Source organism: Mya arenaria, chromosome 5, assembly GCF_026914265.1.
Source record: "Mya arenaria isolate MELC-2E11 chromosome 5, ASM2691426v1".
Lineage (NCBI taxonomy): Eukaryota > Metazoa > Mollusca > Bivalvia > Myida > Myidae > Mya > Mya arenaria.
Window position 1 is genome coordinate 76,196,261 of NC_069126.1, and position 16,326 is coordinate 76,212,586.

A 16,326-nucleotide genomic window follows, 5' to 3' on the forward strand; every position below is an offset into this window, starting at 1 on the left:
CACTGAATAATTTAAATATAGAAATTTCGTTTACGGAGAATACCTCCAATTTCCTTCATCATATGGGTTCCAAACTCGGTGTATATTAAAAACATGTTAAGAGATCGCTTTGGGTTGCTTTTGGGACGTCCGTTCCATCAAAGGTTAAGGTCTGTGCTACTAAAATCTTACCTTTGTTATTTAATAATAATTTTATTTATTTTTGACATGTAGTGACCAAATTTTGTATATGGAAAGAATTTATGGAGACCTTTCATGGGATTGCGTTTGCGGCCCCTAGGGCGAAGGTCACTATCACAAATAGATCAAGAGCTATCATAGGACAGCGCGATCGACAACACGCCGCTTTGTATTAGAAATGATAACACAAATGATATAATAAGTGCCTGTCAAAAGCAATAAAAAGTCACAACAAAAGGTAAACAAGAAACGCTGCAATGCGACGAAATCAGGTTTTCAATGATTGACAGAAGAACTTATTAGCCTTCGTTGTGAGATTCAGTTTCAACCGGTAACACACTTGACTGTCAATCCAGGGGTCGCAGGTTCGAGTCCCCGCCGCACCACTAAACAAATACTTATCGTCTTCCGGGAGTGACGTAAAATGGGGGTCCCGTGTGACAGTGCTTTATACTGGTGCACGTTAAAGAACCAGGGTAGCTATAATTAGGGTTACATTTTGTCTGTGCACTATGCTCCAAACACATAAAATGACTAACAATCTTATGGAAGCACTCGTCGAATGGGCAAGGCCCTAGTGCGAGTATAAATAAGCTTACACACCACCACCAGTACCAAACGGTTATCTTTTTAGTGATAGTTACCTTGACAATGACTCTACGGTCCCAAACAACTATCCCACGAAAGGTCTCCATAAACTCTTGTTTGGTCGCAATATGTCAAGCCTAACTAAAGTAATCTAACTAACTAAACCACTTTTCAATTTTAGAAACAGTGACCTTGAACCTATTAGCCCTAACGCAATCCGCAGTCTCCATCAAGTCTTTCTCTATACCAAGTTTGGTCACAATATGTCAAACCCAACTACAGTTATAGAGTACCAAACAATTTCTATTTTTAGTCACAGTGACCTTGAACTTGACCATAGGGGCCTCAAACGCAATTCAATATAAGGTTTCCATAAACTCTTCCTATTAACCAAGTTTGGTCACTATAATAGAACATGTACTTTAAACTCAACTTATTTTTTTTTTGTGATTTTGACGCCGCCTTCCGCCGGCCCGCCCGAACAACAATGTATGTTATTATTATATGTGTATATGTGTCTGTCAAAAGCAAAACGGTAAAAGTAACAAAGTTGAAAAATAAGGTAAATCAAGGGCGATAATTTGTATATTGGGTTAATATGGAGTTTTGAAACATTATTGTAAGAGAGCATCGATAATTGTGCGAAGTATTAAGTCAATTGAATGAAGGCTATAGAGGTCAGTAGTAAAAAAAATCCCAACTTGCCTTAAAACTTGAACCTGACACAATGTGCACGAAAACTATAGCCTAAGTTCCAAAGTCAATCAGGTGCCTTAATTTGTATCAAGGATAATATGTTATATAACCTCATTGTTTGATGGTCCTGAACAACTATGTGCAGTATTAAGTGAATTGATGAGATGTGCGTTGCCATAGGGGATGACGGGCATAACGACGCATTCTGTCACTGTGGTCGTACACATTGGTAGTGACGTCACAGTTCTTACTCCCTAGGAATAAGTGTAACCCGGAATTCATATAAAGACGGTGCAAATAAAAAGTTATATTCAGGCTATTGAAATGCATATAAAAGATCTATGATTCTATTAATTCTGAAGTAGCGAGTGTCTAAAGTGGCTAGCACCGTTCAGTTAAAGCTAACATTGCTCGTGAGCCGAGTTCTGACGATCGCTTATTCGCTCAACTGCATCATTCTGTAGGCAAAAGATAATGTTCTTTATATGTCCTTTATGTACGTGTACGTGCCAACATATTTCAGAGTTCTACTTCGGGAGTGGTGTAAGGGCGGTGTACATATACTTCGTAATCAATGTGCCGAGAAAGGATGTGCCGCTCAACTGCACTGTTCCCCGGTCCGTCGCCACCCTGGCTGACAATATTCGCCAACAGGTAAGTCCTGTACCAATATCCATGTAGATGCATTCCTTTTCATGAATGTGTCATGATCGCTCCTGAAGGGGCATTTCATTGTATATATCGTTCTTGAAATACTGGAAATTCAAACTAAATTCAACTTAGAATAACGGTATAACCGTATTATGTCACCTTGTACTGAACCTGTTAACTGCCTCCATGACTGTATTATGTCACCTTGTACTGAATCTGGTAACTGCCTTCATGAATGTATTACATCACCTTAAATTGAACCTGTTAACTGCCTCCATGACTGTATTATGTCACCTTGTACTGAACCTGGTAACTGCCTCCATGACTGTATTATGTCACCTTGTACTGAATCTGGTAACTGCCTCCATGACTGTATTATGTCACCTTGTACTGAACCTGGTAACTGCCCCCATGACTCTATTATGTCACCTTGTACTGAATCTGGTAACTGCCTCCATGACTGTATTATGTCACCTTGTACTGAACCTGGTAACTGCCCCCATGACTCTATTATGTCACCTTGTACTGAACCTGGTAACTGCCTCCTTGACTGTATTACGTCACCTTAAATTGAACCTGGTAACTGCCTCCATGACTGTATTATGTCACCTTGTACTGAACCTGGTAACTGCCTCCATGACTGTATTATGTCACCTTGTACTGAATCTGGTAACTGCCTCCATGACTGTATTATGTCACCTTGTACTGAACCTGGTAACTGCCCCCATGACTCTATTATGTCACCTTGTACTGAATCTGGTAACTGCCTCCATGACTGTATTATGTCACCTTGTACTGAACCTGGTAACTGCCCCCATGACTCTATTATGTCACCTTGTACTGAACCTGGTAACTGCCTCCTTGACTGTATTACGTCACCTTAAATTGAACCTGGTAACTGCCTCCATGACTGTATTACGTCACCTTAAATTGAACCTGGTAACTGCCTCCATGACTGTATTATGTCACCTTGTACTGAATCTGGTAACTGCCTCCATGACTGTATTATGTCACCTTGTACTGAACCTGGTAACTGCCTCCTTGACTGTATTATGTCACCTTGTACTGAACCTGGTAACTGCCTCCATGACTGTATTATGTCACCTTGTACTGAACCTGGTAACTGCCTCCATGACTGTATTATGTCACCTTGTACTGAATCTGGTAACTGCCTCCATGACTCTATTATGTCACCTTGTACTGAACCTGGTAACTGCCCCCATGACTCTATTATGTCACCTTGTACTGAACCTGGTAACTGCCTCCATGACTGTATTATGTCACCTTGTACTGAACCTGGTAACTGCCTCCTTGACTGTATTATGTCACCTTGTACTGAACCTGGTAACTGCCCCCATGACTCTATTATGTCACCTTGTACTGAACCTGGTAACTGCCTCCTTGACTGTATTATGTCACCTTGTACTGAACCTGGTAACTGCCTCCTTGACTGTATTATGTCACCTTGTACTGAACCTGGTAACTGCCCCCATGACTCTATTATGTCACCTTGTACTGAACCTGGTAACTGCCTCCATGACTGTATTATGTCACCTTGTACTGAACCTGGTAACTGCCCCCATGACTCTATTATGTCACCTTGTACTGAATCTGGTAACTGCCTCCATGACTGTATTACGTCACCTTAAATTGAACCTGGTAACTGCCTCCATGACTGTATTACGTCACCTTAAATTGAACCTGGTAACTGCCTCCATGACTGTATTACGTCACCTTAAATTGAACCTGGTAACTGCCTCCATGACTGTATTATGTCACCTTGTACTGAATCTGGTAACTGCCTACATGACTGTATTATGTCACCTTAAATTGAACCTGGTAACTGCCTCCATGACTGTATTATGTCACCTTGTACTGAATCTGGTAACTGCCTACATGACTGTATTACGTCACCTTAAATTGAACCTGGTAACTGCCTCCATGACTGTATTATGTCACCTTGTACTGAATCTGGTAACTGCCTTCATGACTGTATTACATCACCTTAAATTGAACCTGGTAACTGCCTCCATGACTGTATTATGTCACCTTGTACTGAACCTGGTAACTGCCTCCATGACTGTATTATGTCACCTTGTACTGAACCTGGTAACTGCCTCCTTGACTGTATTATGTCACCTTGTACTGAACCTGGTAACTGCCTCCATGACTGTATTATGTCACCTTGTACTGAATCTGGTAACTGCCTCCATGACTGTATTATGTCACCTTGTACTGAATCTGGTAACTGCCTCCATGACTGTATTATGTCACCTTGTACTGAACCTGGTAACTGCCTCCTTGACTGTATTACGTCACCTTAAATTGAACCTGGTAACTGCCTCCATGACTGTATTACGTCACCTTAAATTGAACCTGGTAACTGCCCCCATGACTCTATTATGTCACCTTGTACTGAATCTGGTAACTGCCTCCATGACTGTATTATGTCACCTTGTACTGAACCTGGTAACTGCCTCCTTGACTGTATTATGTCACCTTGTACTGAACCTGGTAACTGCCTCCATGACTGTATTATGTCACCTTGTACTGAACCTGGTAACTGCCTCCATGACTCTATTATGTCACCTTGTACTGAATCTGGTAACTGCCCCCATGACTGTATTATGTCACCTTGTACTGAATCTGGTAACTGCCTCCATGACTCTATTATGTCACCTTGTACTGAATCTGGTAACTGCCCCCATGACTCTATTATGTCACCTTGTACTGAATCTGGTAACTGCCTCCATGACTGTATTATGTCACCTTGTACTGAATCTGGTAACTGCCTACATGACTGTATTATGTCACCTTAAATTGAACCTGGTAACTGCCTCCATGACTGTATTATGTCACCTTGTACTGAATCTGGTAACTGCCTACATGACTGTATTACGTCACCTTAAATTGAACCTGGTAACTGCCTCCATGACTGTATTATGTCACCTTGTACTGAATCTGGTAACTGCCTTCATGAATGTATTACATCACCTTAAATTGAACCTGGTAACTGCCTCCATGACTGTATTATGTCACCTTGTACTGAATCTGGTAACTGCCTCCATGACTGTATTATGTCACCTTGTACTGAACCTGGTAACTGCCTCCTTGACTGTATTATGTCACCTTGTACTGAACCTGGTAACTGCCTCCTTGACTGTATTATGTCACCTTGTACTGAATCTGGTAACTGCCTCCATGACTGTATTATGTCACCTTGTACTGAATCTGGTAACTGCCTCCTTGACTGTATTATGTCACCTTGTACTGAACCTGGTAACTGCCTCCTTGACTGTATTATGTCACCTTGTACTGAACCTGGTTACTGCCTCCATGACTGTATTATGTCACCTTGTACTGAATCTGGTAACTGCCTCCATGACTGCTTGCTTAAAAAAATATTATTATATCGGCGTCATCATATCATCAAATATTCTTGTGTTTGTAGTTAAGTGTTGTTGTTGTTCTTGATTATGTTGTTGTTGTTGTTTTTTATTTTTTCAATTTTTTTTTTTCATTTTTTAAATGCTTTGTGTTTTGTTTTGTTTCCAGTTGGTCGCTTACATGGCTCGGTATCTGGGGAACATCCCGTTTCGTATCACTATACGATACATGCGAATGTGAGTGGTATTGTACATAGAGAATCCTTTTCATTACAATGTAATACAAAGTAATTATATTCAAATAGACCAGCACTTCCGGGTACAGGACCGTATTTGTTCATATAGCCTTATAATTAGAACGCTGACTAAGATGAAGCGTTCAGTGTTGCTAACTCGGCATCCAAGACGATCCAAGGATATATGTTCTCTCTTCAGTGGAAGCATTCAAGTTAACGCAACCATAGAGAAACCGGACACGTTGGAAGCGTCACAGAGATTCTCCGAGGCATTCTTCGCATTGGATGACGTTCCATTCAGTATTGGCGGCGTTCCGTATAACACCTCCGCTATCGCACTCAACAACACTCCAAGTCAGTAACGAAAACCAAACCATTCAATAATGCTTGATATCTGTAAAAGGTGCTACATATTAGTTTAATTTTAATCGGATTAAATATAATACTGGCAAGTATAAAACTCCGTTGGGAGTGGCACCCCTGACAGCGTATTGATAGTGAATGTGTAACTCATAAATAGTTAACTTTAGATTCCATTAGGTTTGTAAAAAGACATCAATATCGAAAAAATAGGAGATTTTGTACAATACATGCATCTTAAAACCTAGTTTTGTACAAAATCATTTCATAGGAATTGTAGAACTCTTGAAATAAACGACTAAAATGTCATTTTGTTAGGCTGCATAACGAACAAAGCGTTGGCAAGGGCATCTCAGAGTCTTGAGAGAAAGCATTCCCTGGCGGAATTATAAGACAAATAAACAATGAGATCCTTTCAAAATGTTAAATCAGGTAGTCAGCACATGATTGCAAGTGCATGTATAAAATTGTATACAGTGCTTCAATTAAGTACGGATATTTATCTTTAATTTTGGCCAAGAAAATTTAGTCTTTAGTTTTTCAGAGACATAATGCCCCCTTCACATAAAACGAATTTTGTTTACGAGAACTTACAGATTGCCACATCGTAGTCAATGGCAAGCATCCGGAAATAACTTGCTGTTATCCGTAAATAACTCGCACGCAAAAAACTCGCAGATGCTCTTAAGGATCCGTGAAAGGAGAGGCAAATATTTTGACATGTCAAAAAACTTCTTAAGTTTGTCCACGGATTGATTGTTTCCGTAAATAACTCATAACAATCCGTAGGTACTTTAACAGCTCGCAACAGCACGTAACTAGCCGTCAACTGCTCGATAGAATCCGTAAATGACTTGTAACATTTTTAAACGATTTTTACGGTAAGGTAATGATTTGTTTATGGACTAACTCGTCACAATTCGTAATAACAAGCAGGCGCGTAGCCAGGCATACTCCCATACTCCCGGGAGTACTTCGATTTTGAAAAATGAAAATTCTAAATGGCCTAAATCCGGTGTAAAACTTGAACCCTAAGGGGGTACAGGCGAATTTGAAACCAATCCAGCTCGGCATTATAAAAGTTAAATGTAAAATGTCATATATATCGGTAGTAACTGTATATAGTATCCTTTACTACGATGTTCCAAGCACACTTTAAGCATAAAATCTTAAACACAGTAAACAACTTAGCTTTACTTTTACGTTTTATAACTATGATCAATCATAGTTACCTCCCGTCTTTATTACGTCAAGTCAAGTTTTAAACAGAGCGAATTTTAAACAAACAAACATGGCGTCTCCGACAACCTTTTGCCCACCTTATCCCGATATTTTTCGAGAATATGGAACTTGTGCAAAATCAGTCCCGTATGATAGTGAATTCAAATTCAACCTGCTGACCAAACACTGGGATGAGGATCCAAGTTTCAAGTTTCCAACAAGGTATAATATTAATAATAGGATTATTTATAAAAAATACACACGCTACTGTAGACTTGAAAAGTAACACTTAACTGAAATACTGATTAATTTTGTAAGATGAAATTCAAATGAATAAATAGTATAATAGCATGTGTTTTTGTTAATTTGGTGACATTTTCAGAGCAAGAATTTATAAAAATAAAATACAATTTGATAGTAAAATATTCAGCCATAAATCGCTTGACATAATTAAAAAGTTATGTATGACTTTTCACAAGTCCCTGTGGCGTAACGTTTAGCGTCGAGGACTCGTGAACCAACAACTCGAGTTCGCATTTGGAGAGAGTACATTTATTTTTTTAAATTATTTTTACATCTTTATTGTTATCTAATATTGTTATTATTTTATTCTTCTTCTTATTTAATTATTATTATTATTATTATTATTATTATTATTATTATTATTATTGTTGTTGTTGTTGTTGTTGTTGTTGTTGTTGTTGTTGTTGTAGAAAACGATTTGTATTGCCCATTTTGAAGCAAACCTGATTAGGAACATTATCTTTAATTGTAGGTATGTTCAAGGACGGTTTCGCACCCTTCAACCAAAGTATTTCGTGTCATATCTATGGCTACGCTATTCTGTGGTCACTGATGGTGTCTACTGCGCCCAATGCCATCTGTTCGCTGGCCCTGATGCTCGCGTGAAAACATTAGTCACCACAGTATTGAGAGATTGGAGCAACATATCCAAGGTAGTTTTGAGCCACATGAAATCAGAGGCACATCTGTCTAACTGTGATTCAGCAGATCATTTCTTAGCAATAATGAAGGGCGAAAAAAAAGACATACTATGTAGCATGTCATCCCAATACAATGTGGTCGTTGAAAAGAACGGAAAGATCCTTGTTAGTATAACAGAAGCGATAGTGTTCTGTGGGAAACAGAAAATTGCCTTGAGGGGGCATGAAGGCGATAAGGAAAATTTTCAGGCCCTATTGAGCTTTCAGGCCAAGCAGGATCCCATATTAAAAGAGCATCTAGAACACGGAGATCCAAGATCTATGTACCTTAGCCCCGATATACAAAATGAGCTTATTTCCATTTGTGGAAAACAAATCGCAGACAGTATCGTGCCAAAGTGCAACAGCGCAGCCTGCTTCGGATTTATGGCTGACGAGGCAACTGATGCCAGCACTATTTAACAGATGGCCATGTGCCTTAGATACTTCGACGGAGCTGATTTACGCGATGATTTTTTTGGGGTTCGCTGAGTGCGAATCAACTACAGGCGAGACGTTGGCCAATGCCTTCTTAGCAAATCTTGAACTGGCGGGTGTTGACGTAAACAAAATGCGTGGCCAGGGATATGATGGCGCTGCCAATATGTCCGGTATCCGAAGAGGCGTACAGGCAAGGATCCAACAGCGTATTCCTGGGGCTGTGTACACCCACTGCAAAGCCCACTGCCTCAACCTGGCTATTATCCACGCATCAAAAGAAATGTATGCAAGGAACATGATGGCTACCGTTCAACAAATATCGTTTGTTTTTAACTACACCGCTGAACGCCTCCTACGCTTCCAGGAAAACCTTGACAACGATGAAGTTGCCCGTGTCGAGATGGAGAAGCGCACTAAACTGCAATCTCTGTGCGAGACCCGCTGGGAAGCTAGGGCGGATGCTTTGCACACTTTCCTATGCTCATTTAGGTAATCTTGAGTAAACATACTTAAATTATACAATGCCTAAATGCTCTAAATCAATATTTTTCAAAGTGTTTATTGTATTTTTTCCTAATTATGTGATATTTCTTAGTCTGTTATCTTATCACTTTTTTATTTAAATTATGTACGTCTGAATAGAAAGGCTTTCGATTGTTCGCTCACAAACCATGCAATATCGAAACATTAATTTTATTGTGTCATGAATTGTTGTAAGTTCATGGGACAACTTATTTGCAGTCATATGTTATTAAATGTTTTTCCCATCTTTTCACTTACAAAAAGAAAGATGGACGTTGCCGTGCGCTTTACTTATGCGTTGTTTAATGTTACGTCACTATCAAATATCATTTCAGTCTGAACGCAACGATCCAACAGCATGGGACAACATGTACGAAAAGACTATGTCACTAGCAAGAGACATTGGGGTGGAACCGTCCATTCCTCGAGGCCCGGGGCGACAGGCAAACAGGCCTAACGCACCAGCGGCAACACCCACAGAATACTGGAAGGTCAACATGTCCCTTCCTTTCATTGACCACCTAGTTGTTGAGTTAACAACCCGCCTGCTTAAACCGCATGGGAGATTTACTGCACAATATCTTCTCCCGACGAAAGTAGGTTTTCATTCATCCTTGATGAAATAAAATATGTGATATCAATGAAAATACTTGGAATTGCGTAATGTTATACATGTATAGTTAAATAAAACATCAATTATATTATTGTTCCGTAAAAAACAAAGTGTGTGTACCAAAACGTTAAGTTCGATGCATATCTATATTTTTCTCTAAAGCAATTGCTTATTTTATTGTTTAATTATAAAAAAGTGGGTCATGTTTGTTTTGTTATAGGGTACTGAACTGACACCTGCCAGGGCCGCAGAGATTTTTGCAGAGTACAGTCCAGACTTAGAGTGTGACGAGGAGACGTTTGTCCGGGAGTGTAAAAGATGAATTGCTAAATGGACCCCAACATCCCCAGCTGAGTATCCAGACCTGGAAACATCTTTGCGAGTGGCCACTGAGGCATCATATCCAAACATAAGACTTTGCATGATGGTGTTGATGTGCATGCCCGTTTCCACAGCTACGGCAGAGCGGTCCTTCTCCACGATGAGGAGAGTCAAGACGTACCTCCGCAACACGATGACCACCGAGAGCCTTTCAGGGCTTGGGCTTTTTAACATTTATCAAGAGCGAGATATCAACGCTGAGCACGTAGTGGATGTTTTTGCACGTAGAAAAGACCGTCGGCTGGCGTTAGTGTTCAAAGTTTAAACGTGTGTTGTTGTGTAAAACTGTTTCAGAACGGGGAAAAAAATCCGTAAAATAAACTATGTATACATTTGTGTATTATTTGCTTGTGATGTTGTCCATGTTTAAATCAAACTTAATGTGATATTTGTCCTCAATGCAACTTGTTCATCTGTATATCCTATATATTCGGAGGGAGGCATCTCAACCAAGTATAAATATGTTTTGAATATTTATTGCTCGATCTTGCAGTTTTCCTTTTTTGCTTCAGTTATTATTAACTTAAAACTTGCATTTCAAGTTACCAGATATGCGTCAAATGCCACCAAATCGCATGAGTAAACAAAAAAGATTCAGGGGGAGGACCCCCAGACCCCCCGCTAAAAATGGGAGTACTTCAAATTGGGTTCCAGCTACGCCCCTGACAAGTAAACAGGTCGTTACTTACACTTAAAAGCTTCGATGGCTAGTAAATTTCCGTAATATACTCGCCGTATATGCCCGTAAAATGCCCGTTTCTCATAGTTATCCGTGACAACTAGTAACAAATCGTGGAATTTTGCCGTAAATAAATTGAAATTAATCGCAGTAAACCGTAAATAGCTCGTAATAACTCGTAACACAAATCTTAAAACGGTCGTAAAAGTGGCCAAATCGGAAGGATCCGTGAATTTGTGCGATCCGTGAAGACTCGTAAGAAATTATGTATGTGAAGGGAACAAAATGTAAAAAAGGTAGGCAGCGCTGATTATTTTTGGTCAAAACGTATCTCGTTATGCGCTTGAAATATTTTGAATTGACACTTTCACGTGTGTGTATCAAAAATAAACATATTTTTAGTAATTTTTACACAATTCCATAGTAATTTATTTGACTAGTCTTAAAATAATTTAATGAAATCAATTCTCCCTATAATTATCCTTATTTGGATAAGAAAGGGAAAAAAATATTCAATGTCTTTAATTAAAAGATATATGCGACAACGCCTGTAAAACATGGCCTGCCAGTACCCTCCTTATACAGTGTACATGTAAACGCACTGTGATCTATTGGATAAGTGTGTATGTAGGTAAATGTTTTTGCCTCTCAACTTATGACGATGTAAGAAAGAGACATAAAACTCTTTTAAAGCTGCACTCTCACAGATTTACCATTTTTTACATTTTTTTTTATTTTTTGTCTTGGAAAGAGCAAATTTTTGCGTAAATATCTGCAAACAAAAAATAAGATCGAAAATTTCCTTTTTGCATTCAAAAATTAATATTTTATGGCTTAAACTGTTACTAACGGTTTAAGAAAAAATGCATAAAACATCAATTATTGAACTTGAATATAAAAATCTGCGATCTAATTTTTGTCAGCAGTCTTATATAACTGGTTTCCATGGATTTTCGCAAAAATTGGCTCGTTCCAAGACAAAAAATGAAAAAAATTGTCAAAACGTTCAATCTGTGAGTGCAGCTTTAAGACTTTATAGTTCATATTATAAAGTTTAGATCGAACTCAATTTAAGAGCTGTAACATTTGTAGGTATGCATTTTGTTTTGTATAAAGTAAGCATTTGTTAATAATGTTTCGATGCGTGTCAAAGTTTATGTTATTCGCAGTGAGAGTTTTAACTTCATATGCTGTGTAATATAATATTATATTTATTCATGACTGTTAGCAAGATCAGCAAATATTTAGAGCTTGATGGCAAATTATTGATGCGGAATATTTTCATGAATTAAATGTTATACACTGCAAGGGCGGCTCCAGGATTTTTTTACTTTAGATGGGACGTAATTTACAGTCTTTTGACATTCGCCCCTCTCTTAGAACCGAAATTTAAATACATGTAGTTCAAAATGTTGGCAGGGGGTGGGGTTTTGCGGTGGGCTACTCCTCAAACGAAAATGTTAATTTATAGTCCGAAATGGAGATGTTTGAGCGTACTTATTACTTTTTTCTCCGATATTGACATAGAGAGTAAACTTGGACGGTTATATGGGGGCGCCCCCGTATCCTCTAGTGCACTGGTGACACCTTATTATTTGTACTAAAAAGCCAATACTTTTGACAAGGTTTAAGCAACAACAAGTGCGTCTGAGTCGCAATGCAGGAACGTTCATCCTTAGAGTTGTATATGTATATTTTTTTCAGTCGTTACAGTCGTTAGAGGGAAGCCGGAGGACGTGTGTCGGGTCTTCCTAGTTGACCGTGGTCAGTGCCCGAACAATGGCGTGTGTAAAGTGGTGGACGGAACGCCTGGCTGTTTGTAAGCAGGTTTATGTGTATGACAATATATTTAAAATTATATTAATAAAGTTAGTAAGTCGGCTTAATGATTATTTAAATTGAAAGGGGGAAATTCGTAAAATCGTAAATTTATAATAATTTATCGGACTTTATTTGATCTTAACCAATGAAATTATCAGATAGAATAACCAAACCATGATCATACTATGTTTCCCTAAAAGTAGGGATGGAAACCGGATACCAAATCGGTATCCGGATATTCGTATCAAGTATTCGAATACTATCCGGATGCTCGTATCAAAATGTTTTCATAATAAGTAAATTTCCTAGTATATGTCACCCACCTTCTGTTATTTGAGATAATTGTCCATTTAATTTATAATTCGTCATATGGCAATTTCACTTTTCATTCATTCTTTCTCAGTCTTAATCATTTATAATGTTATAATCAAATCTAAACAACTCATTTTAAGTCATAAAACTCATGATGAATACCACATAAACACCTCGCGAATTTGATAGTCACTTCGGCCGAGGTGGTTGCTTGGTTACTGCCACGTGCTTTCGAGTTTGTTATTTATCAGCAGGTTTCATGTTAAATAGCGCTTTGATTATTTGATAGTCGATTGTAATTTTATTTCAATACATTGTTTGATTTAATGTAATACCTACAATTTCTGCGGTGTTTTGTAATGAAGGATATAATTGCGGAAAAGATAAGAAGACAAATTCTTTATTTACATGCGTGTACTTTTTTTATTTATCAATAAACTAAACATGTTAACATATCGTATGAAAAATAAAATACACTTGGCATATTTCCGTAGTCGTGATACAGGAATAACGATAAATAATTCAAAACAAGATGCAAAATGATGGAAATTTGATTGAAAAGTGAAAAGATAAACAAATTTGTTTTTGTATTTGTTGTTCAGATAGCAATAATTTCTTCATGCATATTCAACAAAAATGCGATTGGTCATTAATAGCTTTGATTGTAAGTCCCTTAACTTGTGATTAGACGATCAATTCCTACGGATTAATGATCAATCCGTTTAATACCAACTAGTGCCAATAAGTGTCAATTAAGCACATCTGAGATCATAAAACAACACTTGTCATTGTAAACAAGGTCATAGAACTTCACATGGTGCTGTCCGCCCGGTTAGCTCAATCGGTAAAGCGTTGGACTCTGAATCGGACAACCCGGGTTCGATTCCCGGACGGACCAGGTCACTTCTGTTGTGATTGGTTATGAAATCCTTTCTACGACCATTCGCACTGTACCACTGCCCCTGGCATGTACAGAAGTTGTCAGTTCCTTGCAGAGGTGAAGGCACCCAGTACTGGTTCTGCCCAGGATAGGTGTGCGGTGGTTGAACTGTCACTCTGGGACCCTTCAATGTGCTCACGCCGGGACCCGGAGTATAAACTACTAACACCACCACCACCACATGGTGCTGCACAAGGACACAATATCACGCCTTGTGCAAACACCCAATTAGCAGACGATTTGTGACACATACCCGCTTCGCGACAGACACTGTTGATCACCTGAAATATTTCATCTGAAAAGTTTTATAACAATTGCTATGTCTCTGCTAAGCTATTTCATTGAAATTTAATTCTTAACGAATATTCGAATACCCATTTTGGTATCCGAATACTTGCGTGATATCCGGGTATCCGGATACTCTGATATTCGCTTCCATCCCTACCTAAAAGCCATTTTCCAAACTAAAAGACCCATATTATTAAGCCATAAAGAAAGAAAAAACACACACAATTGTAATACTATAGCTACTATAAAAGTTGTTATTATTTCAGCCCGGCACAGGTTGACGACGGTGAGAAACTTATCCTTGGCCTGGCTATAGGGATACCTCTCTTCTTCCTCGCCTGCCTCGCCCTTGTGTTGTGTGCATTGCTCTTATACCGGCGACGCATGCAAAAACATGCAGACGATTCAAGTTCGTCCACGGAGAGGTGCGCATTAGACCTTGTATAATACGTTAGAGGGGGGGGGGGGCGCTGAGATTAGTGTAGTAGTAGAGAGTCTAGAATGATACACTTGAGGACGAACGCTCCGATAGTTCAGTGGTAGAGCGCAGTTTTAGTAGGCTTTGTATGATACGATGTACGACAATCGCTCCGAAAGCTCAGTGCTTGAGCAGAGTGAGCATAGTATTATACGCCAGACGAAGAACGCTCTGATAGTTCAGAGACCAGTTTATTTAGGCTTAGTATGCTACGCTACACGAGGACCGCTCCGATAGTTCAGTGGTAGGGCGTAATTTTAGGATTCATAGTATGATACGCTAGACGACCGCTCCGATAGTTCAGTGGTAGAGCGCAGTTTTAGGAAGCATACTATGATACGCCAGACGACCGCTCTGATAGTTCAGTGGTAGAGCGCAGTTTTAGGAAGCATAGTATGATACGCCAGACGACGACCGTTCCTATAGTTCAGTGGTAGAGCGCAGTTTTAGTAGGCATAGTATGATACGCCAGACGACGACCGTTCCTATAGTTCAGTGGTAGAGCGCAGTTTTAGTAGGCATAGTATGATACGCCAGAAGACGACCGTTCCTATAGTTCAGTGGTAGAGCGCAGTTTTAGTAGGCATAGTATGATACGCCAGACGACGACCGTTCCTATAGTTCAGTGGTAGAGCGCAGTTTTAGTAGGCATAGTATGATACGCCAGACGACGACCGTTCCTATAGTTCAGTGGTAGAGCGCAGTTTTAGTAGGCATAGTATGATACGCCAGACGACGACCGATCCTATAGTTCAGTGGTAGAGCGCAGTTTTAGTAGGCATAGTATGATACGCCAGAAGACGACCGCTTCGATAGTTCAGTGGTAGAGCGCAGTTTTAGGAAGCATACTATGATACGCCAGACGACGACCGTTCCTATAGTTCAGTGGTAGAGCGCAGTTTTAGGAAGCATAGTATGATACGCCAGACGACAACCGTTCCTATAGTTCAGTGGTAGAGCGCAGTTTTAGTAGGCATAGTATGATACGCCAGACGACGACCGTTCCTATAGTTCAGTGGTAGAGCGCAGTTTTAGTAGGCATAGTATGATACGCTAGACGACCGCTCTGATAGTTCAGTGGTAGAGCGCAGTTTTAGTAGGCATAGTATGATACGCCAGAAGACGACCGCTTCGATAGTTCAGTGGTAGAGCGCAGTTTTAGTAGGCATAGTATGATACGCCAGAAGACGACCGTTCCTATAGTTCAGTGGTAGAGCGCAGTTTTAGTAGGCATAGTATGATACGCCAGACGACGACCGTTCCTATAGTTCAGTGGTAGAGCGCAGTTTTAGGAAGCATAGTATGATACGCCAGACGACGACCGTTCCTATAGTTCAGTGGTAGAGCGCAGTTTTAGGAAGCATAGTATGATACGCCAGACGACGACCGCTCTGATAGTTCAGTGGTAGAGCGCAGTTTTAGGAAGCATAGTATGATACGCCAGACGACCGCTCCGATAGTTCAGTGGTAGAGCGCAGTTTTAGGAAGCATAGTATGATACGCTAGACGACCGCTCTGATAGTTCAGTGGAAGAGCGCAGTTTTAGGAAG

The 16,326-nt window shown here is 39.6% G+C and overlaps 1 protein-coding gene and 1 long non-coding RNA gene across 2 annotated transcripts in view; both read left to right on the forward strand.

Moving 5' to 3' along the window:
- Positions 1-16,326, forward strand: part of LOC128235973 (mucin-22-like) — a 36,561-nt gene that overhangs the window by 15,786 nt on the left and 4,449 nt on the right. Inside the window, exons 5-9 of the mRNA XM_052950757.1 lie at positions 1,988-2,118; positions 5,671-5,738; positions 5,937-6,091; positions 12,642-12,756; positions 14,565-14,723. Of these exons, the coding sequence (XP_052806717.1) occupies positions 1,988-2,118; positions 5,671-5,738; positions 5,937-6,091; positions 12,642-12,756; positions 14,565-14,723 (628 nt within the window). The remainder of the gene's footprint in view (positions 1-1,987; positions 2,119-5,670; positions 5,739-5,936; positions 6,092-12,641; positions 12,757-14,564; positions 14,724-16,326) is intronic.
- LOC128236180 (uncharacterized) lies at positions 6,104-12,353 on the forward strand. The gene is made up of 3 exons (XR_008261281.1): positions 6,104-9,231; positions 9,600-9,860; positions 10,098-12,353. It is a non-coding gene; the product is annotated as an uncharacterized LOC128236180 (long non-coding RNA).